This window comes from Cryptomeria japonica, chromosome 3 (assembly GCF_030272615.1).
Source record: "Cryptomeria japonica chromosome 3, Sugi_1.0, whole genome shotgun sequence".
Taxonomy (NCBI): domain Eukaryota; kingdom Viridiplantae; phylum Streptophyta; class Pinopsida; order Cupressales; family Cupressaceae; genus Cryptomeria; species Cryptomeria japonica.
In genome coordinates, this window is record NC_081407.1 from 292,305,428 (window position 1) to 292,326,158 (window position 20,731).

General features: G+C 36.0%; 1 protein-coding gene across 2 annotated transcripts in view; it reads right to left on the minus strand.

The window, feature by feature from the left end:
• LOC131062703 (ribosome biogenesis protein NOP53) overlaps window positions 1–20,731 on the minus strand; it is a 64,653-nt gene that overhangs the window by 29,672 nt on the left and 14,250 nt on the right. The window contains exons 3-6 of one of the 2 annotated variants that reach the window (XM_057996407.2): window positions 16,012–16,060; window positions 15,700–15,737; window positions 13,819–13,911; window positions 13,616–13,726 (exon numbers count right to left, since the gene is read on the minus strand). In XM_057996407.2, coding sequence (XP_057852390.2) covers window positions 13,616–13,726; window positions 13,819–13,911; window positions 15,700–15,737; window positions 16,012–16,060 — 291 coding nt within the window. Of the gene's footprint in view, window positions 1–13,615; window positions 13,727–13,818; window positions 13,915–15,699; window positions 15,738–16,011; window positions 16,061–20,731 lie in introns of both variants that reach the window. The other variant, XM_057996406.2, reaches the window with a different exon arrangement.

Consider the following 20,731-nt stretch of genomic DNA (forward strand, 5'->3'; position numbering starts at 1 on the left):
TGAAGGCATTAATAGTGGTTGTGATCGAGTTGCAAACATGATAGAAACAATAAATGATAAGAGTGTAGCAACAGCTGAAACAATTCTTGGAGTAGAAATAAAAGTTGAAGCTGACATGGCCGTTGACAAGATAGCGGAAAAAGTTTGAAGTGTCTTCTTTGGAGCTTCTGGATCACTTTCAGATGGACAATTGGAGGATATTCAATCACTTATGACACTTGTGGGTAAGGTTAGTGACTTGCGACCTAAATGGGAAAAGATCTTCACTTCAGCTATTGAGCAATTGGACTACATGGAAGATCAGATGAAGATCATGCCCAATATTTCAGAAGAAGAGCTTAATTGCATGATGATCAGATTCATTGACTTTGCCTCTAAGGAAAGAGATAAAGGAAACAAGCTTCTAGAGGAAAGTTTGTTGTGATTTCATGTGATGTCTATTTTCTCATTAGAGGAATTTTTCTCAAAATTTGTGCCAATAGATGTTCATTTCCTATTGGCTCAGTTTAGATAGTTGGTTAGTTACAATTAGCCCTAATTAGGGTTTAGTTGTTTCAATCTTAGCCATTCATTTTAGGGCAATCTTGGCCCTCTTTTATTTTTGGAGCTCTCTATAACCAGCTATTTTTCATTTGTAACTAAGAAGAGAGACTTGAACAATTGTTTCTATTTTGCTGGTAAAATAATATAAGACATTGAAGTGTGGTGATTTTATAATCTATCTTTGGTGCATTTGCATGCTTATTCATCTTCTCAATTCAAGCTTTAAATTTTGTTTAAGTATCTAAGTTGAATAATAGAACGTTGTGTATGACTCACAGTGAAACTCATATGTCCATACCACTAGCGATTTGCTGATTGTAATTTTGTCTTGTGTGGTCAACTGGAATTCTTGAATGAGCTTAACTTCAATTATTATTCAATCATTGATATGCATTCAAATGATGGTGTCTATGTTTGATAGTAATTTGAAAATCATTTAATTTCCTTAGAAGATTGCATTAGCCATTGTGGAGTTGTTCTTGTATGTCAAAGCAAAGACTAGTAGAGTTTCATCGAAATTGTCTTCCATTCTTGCATTCTTAGGAGCAATTTAGTATCCCTCAACCTTTCAACTTGTGCATTTTTTTTTATCAATCATTCATTAGTAATAGTAAGAGGGCCATATTGCAAATCATACAAAAAGCATTCCTTGAAACTAAATAATATCTCTTAAGAAACATATACGTATGGCCCCTTGGATTACCAGCAATCACATCAACCAATTGATCTATCTACACGTCAAGACCTGACTAAAGAAACCTTGGAGTCATCTTGATTGATCATATAACTTAGCATCCAAGAAGATTTTGATCAAGAGAGGATAGAATACTTTTGGTATCTATTTTGTGTTTGAGGTGTCTAAAAAACACATCAACAATATGGATGTTGAGCATGTTAATTTGGTTCTCGACAGTTCATTGAAGGAGTTTTGGAATGTTTATCTCATTATACATTGTGAGTCATTTATGATGGCATTCACTGATGTTGAATTTAGGAGATGTTATTCGGCTTATTCCCTTAAGATTGGGAAAGTATTTGATTTGATCTTCCTTTGATTTGAGATGCATACATCTTGATCGTGGTTAGATGTGGATAATGCTTTTCAGTTTTCTCTTTGGAGTTTTATGGAGGAGATGATATTATTCACAGCTTAGCATTTAGAGGTGTGTGTAGAATGACATGCTGCAGGTTTTGATTTGCATGTTCTCTTTTTAGCCTTGTTTATCTTCCTAGATATTTGTATTCACAAAACATTGGACTTGAGGACTTCTATGGAGCTACAATGATTACTAGGTTTGTGGTTGTGTTATCATTTGTATTTCAGATTTTCATTGTTTAGTGATGACATGGAGGTTCCTTATCTATTTCCATTGCTGAGTGTGAAGAACTTGGGAGTGCCACAAAGACCAGTGGTGAGAGTTGTACTTGCAGCATAATGGTTTGCAAGTTTTGCATATCGTTATGGATATTCCTTGGTACAGTATGATGTTGGTTAAACCTTCCATGTGATGCTATTAGTGGAGCTTTGGATGCCTTGATCATTTTCAAATTTGACATTACCAACGCAGTGGGAGTTGCTGGATATGTATGTTCCTTATTGACAGGTTTGATACATGAAGCTTGATTGTGGTTTATGGGTTGACATATGGTTGGCATGAGTTTACTAATATTGTTGATACTTAGAATGTATGGATGGTTGGATGTGTTAGCAACTCAGCATTTTCTATGGGTGCTAATTCAGCTATGGTGATTGTTTCTTAGCAGCTACTGATGCATGTTTGATACCTTTATATTGAGTGTTTGTGTTGAGATATCAGTTGGAGGCAGGACTTATGCTTCTTAGTTGCAGATAGTGTGGATGCTCCCTTTGGATGGCATCTTATCTTTGTGCATTGGCACGATGGAAAAAGAGAACATTCATTGTCACGTCCCCACATTTGTAGAAAATATAATTGATATATTTTTACCATAACATATGTAAAATCATAATGAAATTATTATATTGCATTATTGATATCATATTATTAATTTACACTTTATATTGATTAATGATTATTTTAATTAGCAATGTTCAAAAATACATTATAAGCAATAGGAAGCAACTTACTAATTCTATTTCCTAAGGCCCGATAACCTTTGGTGAATCGGTGGGATGATTAAGTGTTACCCACGTCAGATTGTGGAGGTCCCTGCTAGGTAAAGGTGGTGTCCCTTCATACCGGCTACCAAGAGAAGTATCGTGACTTTCCACCACGATGGTTGGGGAGGTTAAATACCCCTCCTCCCTGTGCAAATCAGAGGAGGAGGAAGAACGGAAAATCAGGGGTCTGCTGGAAAGGAAAGAAAAGAAAGGAATCTCCAGGGCTGCCAACAGGGATAAGGGAAAGAGTCAACAGTGACAAGTATGTATAAGTCTGACTTTTGATTTATTATTAGAATATAACCAGTCAGCAATTTATATATATTAAAATCTTATTGGTATGTAATTATATATAACTGCTGTGTGTAATCTTAATCAAATGGGTGACATTTATATGATATTAAGTTGAGAAGCAAATAATATATAATTATTCAAACAGTATTGAAATGATTATACATAACAGTACTGTTTGTTAAACATAATACATATAGATATACATCTGTTAATGAATGCAGAAGGAATAAGGCAATCAAATGCAGTTTGTAATAAATTGCTATAATACTGTAAAATGCTATTAATATAAGATGCAGCAATGACACTTAATGAATAATTCTGATTTAAAGTAATACTAGCAGAAAGAACTGTTAACAATCTGATATAAGACACTAAGCAATATGGTATAATGGAAGTATAATAACTATGTCAAATACAATTGATTATCACAATTAGTTGAGCTGAATAACAAATATAATTTCAGTGGGAATATCATAATTGGTTCATTGCATATGAGGGACCCTCTCTTAGGTACGCCACTCCATAGTGGATGCCTAACCCCTGCCACATGGAGCCAAGAGGGATGAAGCATCTGCTCTTGGGCTTAAGAGAGGGGATGATTGTGATGAGGGGGAACAGCGATAGGACACCTCGCTGGGTATGCCACTCCATGATGGATGCTTAACACCTGCCATATGGAGCCAAGGGGGATATGGTATCTGCTCTTGGGCCTAGGAGGGAGGATTCCTTGGACACCCTATCCAACTAGCCTACCCTAGTTTAATGAGGAATTGGATAGCTAAGAAAAGTAACTAGCCTATAAATCTGATTTTATCTAACAAATCTGACTGTATCTGACAGATATAACAATCTGAATTTATTTAACAAATCTCATACTAATGGTAATTAATGCATTAAGACATACATCGTTCAACATATTTTTTAGTGTGTGTTTCAATTTTATGAGTATCATTACATATATGTTCTCTGGTTTTTTATATGCAGGAAAACAGTAAACAGAGGTACTCCCCTAAACTTAAATTATTTTAGACTTGGGTAAATTGGGGTTAACTTTAAAGGTATAGCTAACTAGGGGACATTACAGTGGTATGAGAGCCAACATCCTGCCAGCCTAGGGATCAATAGTTGATGCAACCAAGTCAAAGAACCTTAAGGGCCCTTGAAAGAGAAAGAAAGAGGATTATGGAGCAGGAATTAAGAACATTTATGGAGAAAAATGAACAGACAAATCAAGCCATGCTTCTAGCCTCGCAAAACATAAATAATAACATGCGTGACTTAAGACCAAACCAGGGAAACAATAGGGAGGAAAATTTCAGCCAATCAGTAAGTGACAGTGGGACCACTCCCGCAACCACACTGCCACCCTTCATACCTGGGGAAAGATCCTCAAGAGGAAATGAAGAGATTAATAACCCAAATGTAGAAGCACTTGCCATGGAATATGCTAGGCTTGAACCAGAAATCAAAAGGAGCATCCCCTTCCCAGCCTATTGTGAGGCAAAAATGAAGAGATCCCAAAGAGATAGGGACAACTGCCCAAACCGCAGTATCCAAAACAAGATAGGGAAATTGAGCATTCCAAATTTTGATGGGACGGGAAAAACTACAGCACATACATGGACCCAAAAATTGGAAACCTATTTAACCCTTAGTCCCATGACAGAAAGCAATGCTATAACATTTGCCATATTGCACTTAGATGGGATTGCCCATGATTGGTGGCATCATGGGTTAACAAGATCATAAGAACATAAAAACCTACGAGTCCTTCAAAAAAAGACTTATTGAGAGGTTTGATCAAACGCACCCCCAAAAACACTTTAGGGAGTTAGCCAAAATAAGGCAACGAGGGTCCCTTGAAGAATATATCTCCGAATTTCAAAATCTAGCAGTCATGGTTTCGGGAATATCCGAAGAGAGGCTTACCTACCTTTTCGTAGAAGGGCTATCCGATAGCATTCGTGGCTTAGTTAGTGCCTTTGATCCTTCTACCCTACAAGGGGCAATCCGAAAAGCCACTCGCCTAGATGTTGCGCAAGCAAAGGGAAAATCTTACTCAAGTAAAACATCAACAAAAAACAAACACTTCCATGAGAAGGACAAACACAAAAAGCAGTACCTTCCCATACAAGATCGAGAAGAACTACGAAGGAAAGGACTATGGTTTGACTGCAAAGAAAAGTGGGAACCAGGTCATTTGTGTAAGCAAAAGGAAGGACAAGAAAGGGAGAAATGTTTCAAATGTAAAGAATCATGGGGCCCAGGACATGTCTGTAACCAAAAGGATTTTAGGAAGAAAAACCTATGCTTCAGATGCAAGGAAAAATGGGAACCAGGGCACAGGTGTGGGAAAAGAAGTCAAGTTCACAATATTGAGGCCATGCTCCAAGAAATGGGAGGAGGAGTGAATCCATGCAAAAGGACAAGGGGGGATGATAATGATGATGATGATGATGATGATGATGATGATGAAAAGGAATTGCATTTCAAAAGCATCCAAACACTATCCTTTTCGAATCCGAGGAACGATTAAAGGACAAAAGGTAACGAACGGCCTTAGTTGACAGTGGGGCAACTCATAATTTTATTGATCAAAACTTAGTTGCAAAATTGGGTCTTGGAACTGAAGTTTTCAAGGGATTTAATGTGACATTGGCTGATGGATCCACCATTTCTAGCAGGAAGAAGATTACCCTACTCAAGATTACTCTAGGAAGGCACCCAGTTGAAGACAAGTTTTACATTGTAGATATGGGTGACACAGATGTAATACTAGGAACTCGATGGATACATTCCTTGGGGCGTTTTATTTTTGATCACCCAAAATTAGAAATATGCTTTGTACATAAAGGAGAGAAGGTTACTTTACATGGAATATCTGACGGATCACCTAGAGTAATTTCATCAAAAAAAATGGAGAAAGCCTTTAGACATGATCAAATTGAATGGGTAGCTCAGTGTCTGATTTTAGATAGAACAACTCCCAAGGGGAAAGCAGCTCACATTGACATACAACCAATATTAAGAAAACACAAAAAGGTCTTCAGTGATATCCCACCCGGACTCCCTCCAAAAAGGGGCTTTGAGCATTCCATTGAACTAGAAGAAGGAACAAAGCCAGTTGTTACCACTCCTTATCGTCATCCCTGTGGATATAAGGAAGAAATTGAGAAAACCATAAAAGAGTTGTTAAGAATGGGGCACATTCAACCCAATTCTTGCCCCTTTGCATCATCAGTTGTACTCTCAAAAAAGAAGGATGGCACTATGAGGATGTGTATTGATTAGAGGGCATTAAATAAAAAAACAATTAAGAATAGATATCCCATTCCTCGAGTGGATGAACCTATTGATGAACTACATGGGCCCGTCTACTTCTCCAAAATTGATCTAAGATCAGGTTACCATCAGATCAAGCTAAGAGAAGAGGACATACCAAAAACAGCTTTCCGGTGCCACTATGGACATTTTGAGCTCCTTGTCTTACCTTTCGGGCTAACTAATGCCCCAGCTACTTTCCAATCCTATATGAATCACATTTTTAGAGGGAAGCTGAGAAAATTCTTATTGGTATTTTTTGATGATATACTGATCTACAGCAGAACATGGGAAGAACACTTAAAGCATATAGATGAGATACTAAACATACTAGAGCAGTATTCCTTATTTGCTAAGCAATCTAAGTGCGAATTTGGCATGGAGGAAATTTTGTACTTAGGCCATAAAATCAATGCTCAAGGGGTAAAAGTTGATGAGGAGAAGATTGAGGCTATCCGAAGCTGGCCAAAACCCAAAACCCTCACTCAGCTCAGAGGATTCTTGGGACTATGCAGCTATTACAGGAGCTTTGTGAAGGGATTCTCAAAACTGACCTCACCACTCACTGATCTAACCAAAAAGGGAGCTTTCTCTTGGAATGAAAAGGCACAAACAGCCTTCGAAAGGTTGAAGGAAGTGATGAGCTTGTGCCCTGTATTGGCAATCCCTGATTTTAACTCACCCTTTGAACTATATTGTGATGCCTCAGGAGAAGGTATCGGAGCAGTATTGATGCAAAATAGACATCCCATAGCATTCGAAAGCAGGAAACTCAAGGATGTAGAAAGGACATATTCAGTCTATGACAAGGAAATGTTAGCTGTAATGCATGCTTTGGAAAAATTTAGGCAATATCTAATCTGTGGGAGGTTCATTGTAAAGACAGATCACAACAACCTTAGATTTTTCTTAAGTCAAAAGGATTTGAATGACAAACAACAAAAGTGGGTAGCTGATGCATTATCACGAAGACCACATCTTGGTTCCATGTCAGCAATATCCATAGAATGGAAAACATCTCTGATCACTGAATATGCCAAGGATCAATTCTCAAGTGATTTGATAGAAGGGAAAATTCAGGATGATAAATACCAAACTGTTGAAGGCCTCATCCTCTACAAGAATTTATATCACCCAAGGGTCTCGATTAAAGCAAGAAATTTTGAAAACCTACCATGACAATCCATTATCTGGGCATCAAGGGTACATTAAAACTTACAAGCAGATCAGGGGAAGATTCACATGGAAAGGACTTAAGGGAGATGTGCTAAAAAATACTAATGAGTGTCTTGTATGTCAGAAGAACAAAGAAGAGCACACTTTCCCAGCAGGTCTACTCCAACCTTTGCCCATACCAGATCAAAAATGGGAGAGCATCTCTATGGATTTTATCACGGGATTGCCCAAGGTGCAGGGTAAGGATTGCATTTACGTAGTGGTAGACCGTCTCACTAAATATGCACACTTTATGGCCATATCGACAAATTTTAGAGCTCCTCAGGTGGCTGAGATATTCTTCAAGGAGGTGTTCAGGCTACATGGTCTCCCTCGAAATATTGTTAGTGATCGGGACAGCTGCTTCCTTAGCAATATTTGGCAAGAATTGTTCAAATTAGCGGGGGTAGAATTAACCCCAAGTACCAGTTATCACCCCCAAACAGACGGGCAGACAGAGATTGTGAACAAATGGTTGGAGGGGTATTTGAGGAATTATGTCACAGGGCAGCAGAATGGTTGGCTTAAATGGTTGCACTTAGGAGAGTATTGCTATAATACTACCCACCACATGTCCATAGGGATGAGCCCCTTTCGAGCATTATATGGATATGAGGCCACATCCTTTGGAGATTTGGTTCAGATAGAGAGTCGTGCCCCGGGAGCCAAGGACTTCATACAAGAGAATGTGGACATCATGAACTCACTCAGGACAACCTTCATCATTCCCAAAATCAGTAGAAGGTATACGCTGATAGGAAAAGGATTGAGCGCACATTTGAGATTGGGGATATGGTCTTTTTGAGATTACAACCATATAAGCAATCATCCATCAAGGTTAGCGGAGCTGAAAAACTTAAACCCCGATTTTATGGACCATACAAGGTACTGAGGAAGATAGGAGAAGTAGCTTATGAATTGGAACTCCCTCCCAATAGCAGAATTCACAATATATTTCATGTATCCCGCCTCAAAAAGGTTTTGGGGCAGCACACCATCCCATGCTCCGAATTGCCACCCTTGGATGATGAAGGGAAGTTGATCTTGGAACCAGAAACTATCCTCAATGTGCGAGAAAAGAGGTTAAGAAACAAAACTATTGAAGAATACCTAGTCAAATGGAAAGGTCTACCGATGGAGGATGCGACTTGGGAAGGACCTGAGATATTTGATTATCCAAATTTGAAATTGCTTGAGGACAAGCAATCTCGGGAAGGGAGTACTGTCATGTCCCCACATTTGTAGAAAATATAATTGATATATTTTTACCATAACATATGTAAAATCATAATGAAATTATCATATTGCATTATTGATATCATATTATTAATTTACACTTTATATTGATTAATGATTATTTTAATTAGCAATGTTCAAAAATACATTATAAGCAATAGGAAGCAACTTACTAATTCTATTTCCTAAGGCCCGATAACCTTTGGTGAATTGGTGGGATGATTAAGTGTTACCCATGTCAGATTGTGGAGGGCCCCGCTAGGTAAAGGTGGTGTCCCTTCATACTGGCTACCAAGAGAAGTATCGTGACTTTCCACCACGATGGTTGGGGAGGTTAAATACCCCTCCTCCCTGTGCAAATCAGAGGAGGAGGAAGAATGGCAAATCAGGGGTCTGCTGGAAAGGAAAGAAAAGAAAGGAATCTCCAGGGCTGCCAACAGGGATAAGGGAAAGAGTCAACAGTGACAAGTATGTATAAGTCTGACTTTTGATTTATTATTAGAATATAACCAGTCAGCAATTTATATATATTAAAATCTTATTGGTATGTAATTATATATAACTGTTGTGTGTAATCTTAATCAAATGGGTGACATTTATATGATATTAAGTTGAGAAGCAAATAATATATAATTATTCAAACAGTATTGAAATGATTATACATAACAGTACTGTTTGTTAAACATAATACATATAGATATACATCTGTTAATGAATCCGGAAGGAATAAGGCAATCAAATGCAGTTTGTAATAAATTGCTATAATACTGTAAAATGCTATTAATATAAGACGCCGCAATGACACTTAATGAATAATTCTGATTTAAAGTAATACTAACAGAAAGAACTGTTAACAATCTGATATAAGACACTAAGCAATATGGTATAATGGAAGTATAATAACTATGTCAAATACAATTGATTATCAAAATTAGTTGAGCTGAATAACAAATATGATTTCAGTGCGAATATCATAATTGGTTCATTGCGTATTGAAAAATAAATTGAATGAATGATTCAATAATCGGATGATTACATTGAACGATATACACACGTATATATAGAGGTTACAAGAGGATGTTCTATAATTAGAACATAACGTTAAAGTAAAAGATTAAAGAGCTAAAAGCTAAATTAAGCTTAAAAGCTAATTAACTAAAAAGAAAAAGCTAAATGCTAAATAAAGCTTAAAAGCTAATTAACTAAAAAGCTAAATGACCATTAAACAAGGAACTAAATATAGGTGACTAAAATATAATTAAATATTCTAATACCCTCCCTTAATAGTCATTCTATCTACTAACTACCCTACAGAAGACACTGCAGGTCTTTTGATCACAAATGAAAAGAACACTCTGCTGCGATGGAGACCCTCCTTGGATCCGAAAAGTGTTAATGACCAAGAATACCAAAAGCCATCCAAGCTAATGTAACCTTCACACACGAATTAGAGATCTGGCACACACGAATTACTGAAGCCTGAAACAATGATTTTGAAGAAAAAATCAGCAAACCCTTTTGCAAAAGAGTACCAACTCCAAAACTGAATACCACGGTTGCACATGTTCGCCCTGGCAGATGCGACCCAAATTGACTGCAACAAAGCACGATTTTGAGGAAAAAACCGTCAAACCCTGAAATAGGAATCCTCGAAAAGAGAATTTACAATTTTGAGGAGAAAATCAAAAAACCAAGAAATCTGAGGTTACAAATTATCGTTTTTGTGGAAAAAAAGGGTAAAACCCAGATAACTAAAATCTTACACGAATATCGCGGATTACAGATGAGATAATTTTTAAGGGAAAATTATAAACCCTGCGAACAATTTTTGAGGAAAAAATCGTGAAAACCCTCCCATGATTTTTTGTGGAAAAAATCAGAAAACCGACAGACAATTTTTCAGGAAAAAATCGTGAAAACCCCGGGACCTGTAAGACAAGGTCTGGCCTAAATCAATCTGATCAAGGCAACAATATTCAGATATCATGAACATGCACTGTTTCTAGGTGTTGTGGCAGCTGTTGAACTTTTGTTTGTGTTCCAACATGATGTTGGTCAAAGATGTCATCACAAAAATGGAGGTTGAACGAGGTCAACCTAGTGAAAGCATGAGACAAAAGAATCTGATTCAAAAATCAGAATAGAAGCAGCTGCACAAAAAATTTGAAACCTTGCAAAAAAAAACTGCCCAGGAAGAGAAAAAAATCTGCTTTTTTTTTTTAAAAAAAAAGTTTTTTAAAAAATCTCTTCAATAAAAACTTCGAAAAATTTTAATAATAAAAATTTTCGAAATTTTTAATTTCCATGCTCTGATACCATGAAAAATAAATTGAATGAATGATTCAATAATTGGATGATTACATTGAACGATATACACACGTATATATAGAGGTTACAAGACGATGTTCTATAATTAGAACATAACGTTAAAGTAAAAGATTAAAGAGCTAAGAGCTAAATTAAGCTTAAAAGCTAATTAACTAAAAAGAAAAAGCTAAATGCTAAATAAAGCTTAAAAGCTAATTAACTAAAAAGCTAAATGACCATTAAACAAGGAACTAAATATAGGTGACTAAAATATAATTAAATATTCTAATACATATGAGGGACCCTCTCTTAGGTACGCCGCTCCATAGTGGATGCCTAACCCCTGCCACATGGAGCCAAGAGGGATGAAGCATCTGCTCTTGGGCTTAAGAGAGGGGGTGGTTGTGATGAGGGGGAACGGCGATAGGACACCTCGCTGGGTATACCACTCCATGATGGATGCTTAACACCTGCCATATGGAGCCAAGGAGGATATGGTATCTGCTCTTGGGCCTAGGAGGGAGGATTCCTTGGACACCCTATCCAACTAGCCTACCCTAGTGTAATGAGGAATTGGATAGCTAAGAAAAGTAACTAGCCTATAAATCTGATTTTATCTAACAAATCTGACTGTATCTGACAGATATAACAATCTGAATTTATTTAATATATCTCATACTAATGGTAATTAATGCATTAAGACATACATCGTTCAACATACTTTTTAGTGTGTGTTTCAGTTTTATGAGTATCATTACATATATGTTCTCTGGTTTTTTATATGCAGGAAAACAGAAAACAGAGGTACTCCCCTAAACTTAAATTATTTTAGACTTGGGTAAATTGGGGTTAACTTTAAAGGTATAGCTAACTAGGGGACATTACAATGCTTGAGAAGGCGGTCACCTTGTTTCTTGTTGCAAGTACTTGATCGAGCACATGGAGCACTTTGGTTCCTTGATGGTATATGCAACTATCTGGATTATTCTCTTGTTCATTTTTAGTTTACATATTACCCCCTTATGCAATGTATACAAGTAGGAGAATGTTAGGAAAAGGTGTGTTGTACACCTTGCAAAATATTATAGTGTTTAATTTATTATTATTTCTAATACGCCTAGGGGGACTAGGGATGTGTGCTTCACATGGGTTAACTTTCTTGGGGTCACTTTATGTGTTGTACGTAACATTGTGATAAATACCTAGTGTGGGGCTTCACATGGGAAAAATATTTAATATTGGAAAATCTTATTACCAATATTAAATAAGGAGTTAATGGTTTTGTGATCTCATGGTATTAGTTCCATAGTTTTATGTAATACCACTTGTTATAAAAGCAAGCACATGGGTAGTTGTCTAAGGTTTGGCTTGTTGACTAAGGGGATGAGAGTATCTCTTGTTTGCATTTGTGAGGGTTTAAAGCACCGCATGGGATGTGTGATTACATGCTTGTTCACATGGAGAGCTTGTAGAGAACTTGTATTTCAAAAGTGTTAATGAAGACTCTAAAGATGTATTGTAATAATTTCATTGCTGAATAATACATGAGAGATGGATGTTTTGGGGGGCTGCTTTTTTCAGTCTTGATGGCTTTTCCACAGTATATCTTGTCAACTTTGATGGTATGTTGTCTATTCTTTTGCATGTGGACTTTGAATACTTGTTTGCATAGATTTCTCTATATGGATTATGTGAAATATGTCATGCATGTCTGGAAATTTCCAAACACCTAGTCCAATCAAAGAAGAAGCAAGTGTCCCAAGAAAATTTTCACTGTTACAAAATATGCAACTATTTCAAAACAGTAACATGGAATTCCAAGAGATTTAAAATCAAAAAAAGCAATCTATTTTATGGTGATAATCATTGTTATATCTTTAGATCTGTCTGCACAAACAATACACTATTAAGAATAGGGACAGAAAGACAATACAGAGAAGCATATAATGTCAAGTAGGAGGCTCAATACATTACAATTTCTAAATTCATTTAACTGTACCTTACAGTCTTAGTGTCCGAATTCCAAAAGATTTACAATCAAACAAAGCAATATATTTTATAGTGATAATCATTGTTATATCTTTAGATCTGCCTGCACAAACAGTATACTCTAAGAATAGGGACAAAAAGACAATACAGAGAAACATATAATGTCAAGGAGGCTCAATGCATTATAATTTCCAAATTCATTTAACTGTATCTTACGGTCTTAGCGTCCTTAAGCTTATTGCTTCAAAATTCCAAAAGATCTTTTGATTTTCTAACATGTTTCCTTTCCACTTGTTTTGATATGACGATATCAATATACTTAGTATAGTAACACATGATTACCCAAAATGCATTAAGTGACCTATAAGTAAGAGCCAAGAATGGCAACATAAACATATATGCATGATGATTCTGGTGCCAAACAAAAAGAATCAGTGTGTGTATACAAAATAAATAAAATATTGGACCTTGTAGTTGCTAGTCTACGCTTTAGAATATCAACGTGAGATCACATAGAGAACCTGACCAGCATTCTGATGCTGGAAAGATGAAAATCTTTAAGACACTCACATCTTCCTCAAGCACTGGATCACCGGTCACAAGAGAAGGGATTGGAGGAGGTTCCAGTTCTTTCTTGTATACTTTTTGCATTTCCTCTGCTACAGCAACTGCTAGTGCATCCTGGAATTGCAAAGTAAAAATAATAAGGTAAGTGAATAATAATTAATGACTAATCTTGATGCACAGCGTTGCATAAAATCCCATTGACTCACCTGGTGGGCTTCAAATGGTGGATTGTAAGAGCACCCAGGTAAGTCTACTTCTACTGCTGGAATGACAGATTTCCTTGGCTTCCATTTCAAGCACTTCTGGAAACAATTATTTTGCAGGTAGCATGAATACAAACAGTTAGTACTTGACAACGTTCTTTAATAAACCCCAACTATTAAAGATATTTTAAAGTCAAACTGTCTCCCAATGGTTTTAAGTTTTAACTTTTATTCATTGTTCAAGTATTGGCCTTATTTCAAGAATAAGTTTAGGATATAGTACTTGACAATGCATTCAAATGCAAATTCCTTTTTCTTTAATAAACTCTAAACATTAAAGATATTTTAAAGTCAAATTGTTTCCCAAGGGTTTTAACTTTTATTCATTAATTCTGATTCAAAAGTCCCAACTGTTCAAGTACTGGCCTTATTTTCAAAAAAGAACAAGTTTTGGCCTTATTTTGCACACAGTTATATATTGTCTTTTTGCAAATAAAAATTCTCTCTTTGGTGCAGCTGAAAAAGAAACATTTTATCTTTACCTACAGCAAAATGGCACCTTTAGATTCAAATTTAACTCAACTCCTCCTCTACAGTCTCAAGAGTTTAATCTTGGAATTGGATCATCCACATCTGTAGGAGCAAAAATGGTGAGCCAAGGGCAAAAAGTAAAAGCTTATATGTTATACGTTGTTATCACCTTGGAGTTTGTTAGTGTTTTATTAAAATTCAGGCAAAGGCATTAACCCTTTGTGTTAAATATCCCCATGCCTCACAATCGTCAGACCCAAACAAACAGGTTGTTCAGATCAGAAAATTTCTACATAATATCATAGTATCAAAAATCTTTTTGGGAAAATTATAAGATTTTTCAAAATTCAGGAAAAAATTGGGTCTTCAAAAAACATTGAAACACAAAAAACTAAAGAGAGAAACCTGTTGTTTTTTAAATTTAAAGTCATTTTAATAGCATATATAGAGACCAAATAAAAATGAGTTTTAACCCATGAAATACAGAAAACGGCTTATGGAACCTTGTAATATAGGTTAAAAACTTAAAACCCTACCATGACCAAAGAATGCTTGCTGGAAGCTTATATGTTATACGTTGTTATCACCTTGGAGTTTGTTAGTGCTTTATTAGAATTCAGGCAAAGGCATTAACCCTTTCTGTTATCCCCATGCTTCACAATCGTCAGGCCCAAACAAACAGGTTGTTCAGATCAGAAATGTTCAAGCTAATATCATAGTATCAAAAATCTTTTTGGAAAAATTATAAGATTTCTCAAAAATCAGGAAAAAATTGGGTCTTCAAAAAACATTGAAACACAAAAAACCAAAAGGGAGAAACCTGTCGTTTTTTAAATTTAAAGTCATTTTAATAGCATATGGATATAGAGAGAAAATAAAAATGAGTTTTAACCCATGAAATGCAGAACACGGCTTATGGAACCTTGTAATATAGGTTAAAAACTTAAAACCCTATCATGACCAAAGAATGCTTGCTGGAGTCTAAATCAACTAAAAATGATCAAAAATTGCAATAATACACAACCTATGTCATAAAGTTCGGGTTCATGTTCAACAATGAAGAAAATTCTGAACAAATTTCATATGCCAAGATTTCAGAACTTCTAAGAAGTAAGGTTCTTCCAAAGTTTTTCTATTTACTACTATCACACCCATCACTATCCATCTGCCAAATTGTTTTATTTTATTACAATACATGTATTTGTATCATGGCATTTTACTTAGCACTACCTGGCATGGTTCTACCAAGGTAAAATCCCATTTTATTGAAGCATGCATATAACCATCCCAAATTTCATTCTTATTAAAAGAATCATGTAAAAATGAACAGAAGAGCCAAATTGAACAAAATACCTTCTCCTCTCCTTCCTCTGCACATTTGTTACTGTTTCCTGAGAATGCAAATGGCAAAATCAACAACCTTTCAACAAGCAACTAGAGTCTAGTTCATCCTGTTTGGATATTACTCTATTTTACTCGCAAATATATTTTCATACAATTCGGTAAAAATCAATAATTATGCAATCGCTATAGTTTATTTTAGCTTTACAAATAAGTGGTGACTAAATTAAAGTGTAAATAGCAAGATAACTGCACGGATATTGAATTATGTATAGATGTCTATAAAAAAGGATAAAGTTGATCATTGATCAAGTTGAGTGTAACCTCTTTCATCCCAAATGTCATAAACAGCATTATTCGCCTTCTCTTCACTCTGCAAAACCAGTGGAAAATATATATAATGAAAAACTTATAAGAGCTTTGTAATTGTGACATCTACATCAGAGAAAAGGTGAGATAAGCATGAAAAAAGGGTAAAGAACCCAGTGTGTGTAAAGATTATAGATACACCTTTGAATTAATAATGCACTAATGACTATAGACCCTCCATTTTACTATTGTGTCATTTGAATTGTTACTATAGGTACTACACTTGATTTTGATTTAGACTATCCTCAAGAAACCAAGAAATCAATAAATAAAAGGAATAAGAAATAGATTGCTTTCCTCTCACCAAAGAAAAGGATATAGATCTCCATTCCCCTCAAATAAATGAATATATAAATATATAGGCTTCAAGCTTCAATACCCATTTCTATGTGAACTACTGCTTCATCAGCCTGTAGCCCCAAATCCAAGTGCACTTCAAACCCAGCTGAAGGTCCTGGTTGATCCACACGGGGAGTGGTACAAGGGGTGGCAAGACTATGGCAGGAAGAACCTGAGGCAATCAGTAGCATGAATTCCATAACTGTGAGTTATGTTACCCGTGCTGGCATTGAGCTCAGCAGGCAGGCAATAAAGTGAAATACAATATAGAGGTGGCGGGTGATAACAAATGTGTAACGCGATAATTTCATTGCAGAAATCTTAGAGTGCATCTATCTATCTATCTATCTGTTTGTCTGTAAATCTGTCTATCTATCTGTATATCTGTCTTTCTATCCATCAATCTATCTATGGCTGAGGGGGAGATTGTTGGTAAGTGTCCAGCATATCCCCTCAGGATTCGTGACATGGCTCAACAGCCTCCTCTGATATCCTTAACTGAGATGGTATCGGTTTCCTGAATACATGCATCTTTTTTGGGAGAAGCAGCCAGCTCAACTCCCTATAAGTTCATTGCAGAAAGCTTATAGTGCATCTATTATCTATATGTCTGTCTTTCTGACTGTCTATCTATCTATCTATCTATCTATTTGTCTTTTTGTCTGTCTATCAATCTATCTATCTATCTATCAATCTATCTATCTACTAAAGTGAAATATAATAAAGAGGTGGCAGTTGATAACAAATGTGTAAGGTGCAGATTTCATTACAGAAAGCTTAGAGTGCGCATCTATCTATCTGTTTGTCTGCCTGCCTGTCTATCTATTAATCTATCAATCAATCAATATATCTATCTATCAACAACATATCAATCAATCTATCAATCTATCTACCTATCAATCAATCAATCAGAAAATAATCCGTCTCTCTATCTATTTTTCTGTCTTTCTGCCTCTCTCTGTCTCACTATCTATCTCTCTGTCTCTCTTTGTCTATCTATTTGTCTATATCAAGGAAGCAATAATCATTTGAGGAATTAATCGGCAAAACAAAAGTATAAGATTTTTTCAAAAAATCGGGATAAAATCCTATTTTATATATTTTAGGGCATTTCCATAGCATAGAGATATTGTAGGCAAATAAAATAGACACTTGAAAACATGAATTGCAGGAAATAGATTTTCATTGTTTATATTCATATCACTAATTACGTTGCACAAAATATACTACATAAATAATATCTAGATGGTGATAGATGTCAAAATGTCAATTACAATATAGTTTGTGACTTTGAACAAAGTCAACCTATAAACTAAGTACAAAATTCCAAAATATCAAATGTAGGCAATAACATGCTAGAGGGCAGGAGGCCCTAATGATGAAGCTCCCGGGTGAGAGCCTGTCCTAATTCGTTCAACCCATTCAGGATCAAAGTTGGCTTGCCTCATGAGATCAAAATCTTCAATCTCGGACAATCAGCAACAACATCAACATCATCATCATCATCATCATCATCATCATCATCAACAACAGCAGCATCATCAGCAGCATTAGCATCATCAGCAGCAATCAACTCACAGTCTGGATATATCTCATCGAGGTCAATTGGCAAGCCTTCCTCAATAGTTCCTGATTTTGCCCATGTAGAAATTAGTATTTGCCTTACAAGTGAAAAACACAATGAATAGTGAATACAATTTCAAAAACTGCAACTATATATTAATATTCTCACCTCGAGCTTTCCTTATCTTCAAGCGGAGGTTGTGATGAACAAATACCAAGTCATTCAGTCATTGTTATGATAGGCGGTTGCGTTTCTTGGAATGTGTGTGTTCAAAAACACTCCAATTACGCTCACAAGCTGATGAGCTACATGGTTGGCTCAAAATGCGCACTGCTATCCACCTTAAATTTGGTATTTCGTCTCCAAAAAAATCTCACCATATAGCTAAAAAACACATTATATGGAGATGATATTTTAAGACTCAAAATATCTTATAATCTTAACAAACTTAATGAGCATGTTGGCAAAATAAAGAGATTGTCAAAAGTTTATAGAGTCTACCTAGTTGAATGGTCTTTCTGCTCCCTAGAGGAAACCCTTAGCATGCTCGTACACTTCCAACTCTATCATAGCCGCATCAAATTTTTCCAAGTTAAGAAACATTTATTTCATGCACTTGTAGAAGCCTTGTTTGATCTCAACATCAATTTCCATGAAGTCAGTCTTATAGATTAACAAAGGATTGAGAAAGTATCCCGCAGCATGGAGAGGAGTGTGCATCTGTCCATCCCATCTCCTATCAATTATGTCCCACAACGGCATATACCTATCCATGTTATTTTCCAACTTACTCCTTATCACCTCCTTGGCCCTATCCATGGCCTCATACATATATCCCATGGGGGGTTTTTCCCCATCCACTAGTCTCAAGACTTTTACTAAAGGCTCTGAAAATTCTACAATTTGTTCAATCGATTCCCAAAAGGTGGTAGAATACATATACTCTGCCACTGCTATGTCATTTGTTTGAGTTGTGAAGTCAAACTCCATCCACTCAGCTGAAACAAACATTCGCCTCAAATTACCTTTTTGTTCACATTATGTTTGTAATGCAAGGAAATATGTTGCAAATCTTGTCACCCTGGTCGAACTAGCTCCTTGCCTCCTATGAAAAAGGGCATTATAGCCAAAACCTTCATGTGATTATAAACAAATTTGGTAACCTTGTGAGCCTTCTGAAATGCTGCCTTAACCCATTCAATTTTTCCAATGTCCTCTAGGGTTAGATCAAGACAATGTGTTGCACATGGTGTAAAAAACATGAAAGGGTATTTATCTGTCAGAAGTCTCCCTACAGCAACACAAGCAACAAAATTGTCTATGATAAATTGAACCACATTTTGTGGCCCTACATCCATAACTACCACGTCATACATCTCAAACAATGCATTTGTGGATTTCATCATATTAGATGCATCCACGAATTTCAAAAAAACAATGCCAATCTCACAAGAGACAAGGAAATTAATTAGAGTTCAGTTCTTTCTATCTGTCCAAACATCTGACATGATGCTGCAACCAGTTCTAGCCCACTGTAACCGATGTTGTTTAACAACATCTTGAACATCCTCTATTGCATCTTTCAGCATACCAACCCTCAATGACTTATAAGATGGGGCTTGAAACCCAAGTCCTACAGCTGCAATAGCATCTACCATGGGTTGCCAATATGGATTTCTGGAAGCATGGAATGTTATGTGAGAGGAGTACCAATAATTACCAATTGTCTTCTTTGCTTGTTCAGTGACAGTTTTCCTCTATCCTGTACTCTCCAAAGTGGTTTGTGATCCTAGTGTAGTACGAGGTTGGAAGAAAGTATTAATGTTTCCTCCACCTGTGTTAGGTCCATGTGCTATAGAATTAGGTGTTGACCCACATTCCCTGAAACTCCCATCTTCGCCATCTTCCTCACCCAAATGGTTCCTCCTGGGATTTGCAGAACTAGAACCTAGTTCAACCCCGATTCTCACCTTTTTGCCCTTACTCTCAGCAATCCCGTCAAGAGATTGTTGAGCCTGATACGAGACATCTGCGGGGCATTTTTTGCATATCTCAGTGCTATTTCCTCATTCTTTTGACAAATGCCATTTGAAACGATAAATTCCACCACTGATATCTTCTAGACACCAATTGCACTTGACCTTCGTGCTAACTGGAATTGTTGTTCAATGTGTCCACGCAAAGTCTTTTTGACGTGGCATTGTGATCAAGAATCAAATCTGCAAAGACATCACACTCAGTCTTTAACTTTTGAGTGAGAAGATCAAAGTTTTGAGTTGAGGATTTTGATGCAACAGGTTATGATGGTTTTGGCTTGTTTGAACATGTTAGAAAAATATGACTTATAGTTCATTCACCATTTAAGAACATTCATATGAAACAGTGCATTTAAAGACAATTTAAGCCAAATTGCATCGAACAGCAAATTCTCATTATTTCATGAGTACGCACATAGCATACAATCTGAAATTGAGAATGCAATTAAAATTGCAGACCTGGAAATTAAGCCATTGAAGAAGAATTTCAAACCCACCAGAAACAGCAATACATTCTTCTTAACCTTATATACAGTTAAATTATATTGTTAAATTATACTTTTTGGGAAGACAAATTTCTGTCTAACAGTAAAATATATACAGTATATATTTTATATTCAGTAAAAATTTATCTGTTAAAACTTATATTTTACTCAGAAACTTAAAGATATATACAGTATATACTTTAAGTTTTAACAGTATATACTTATAGTTTAACAGTAAAATATATGAAGAA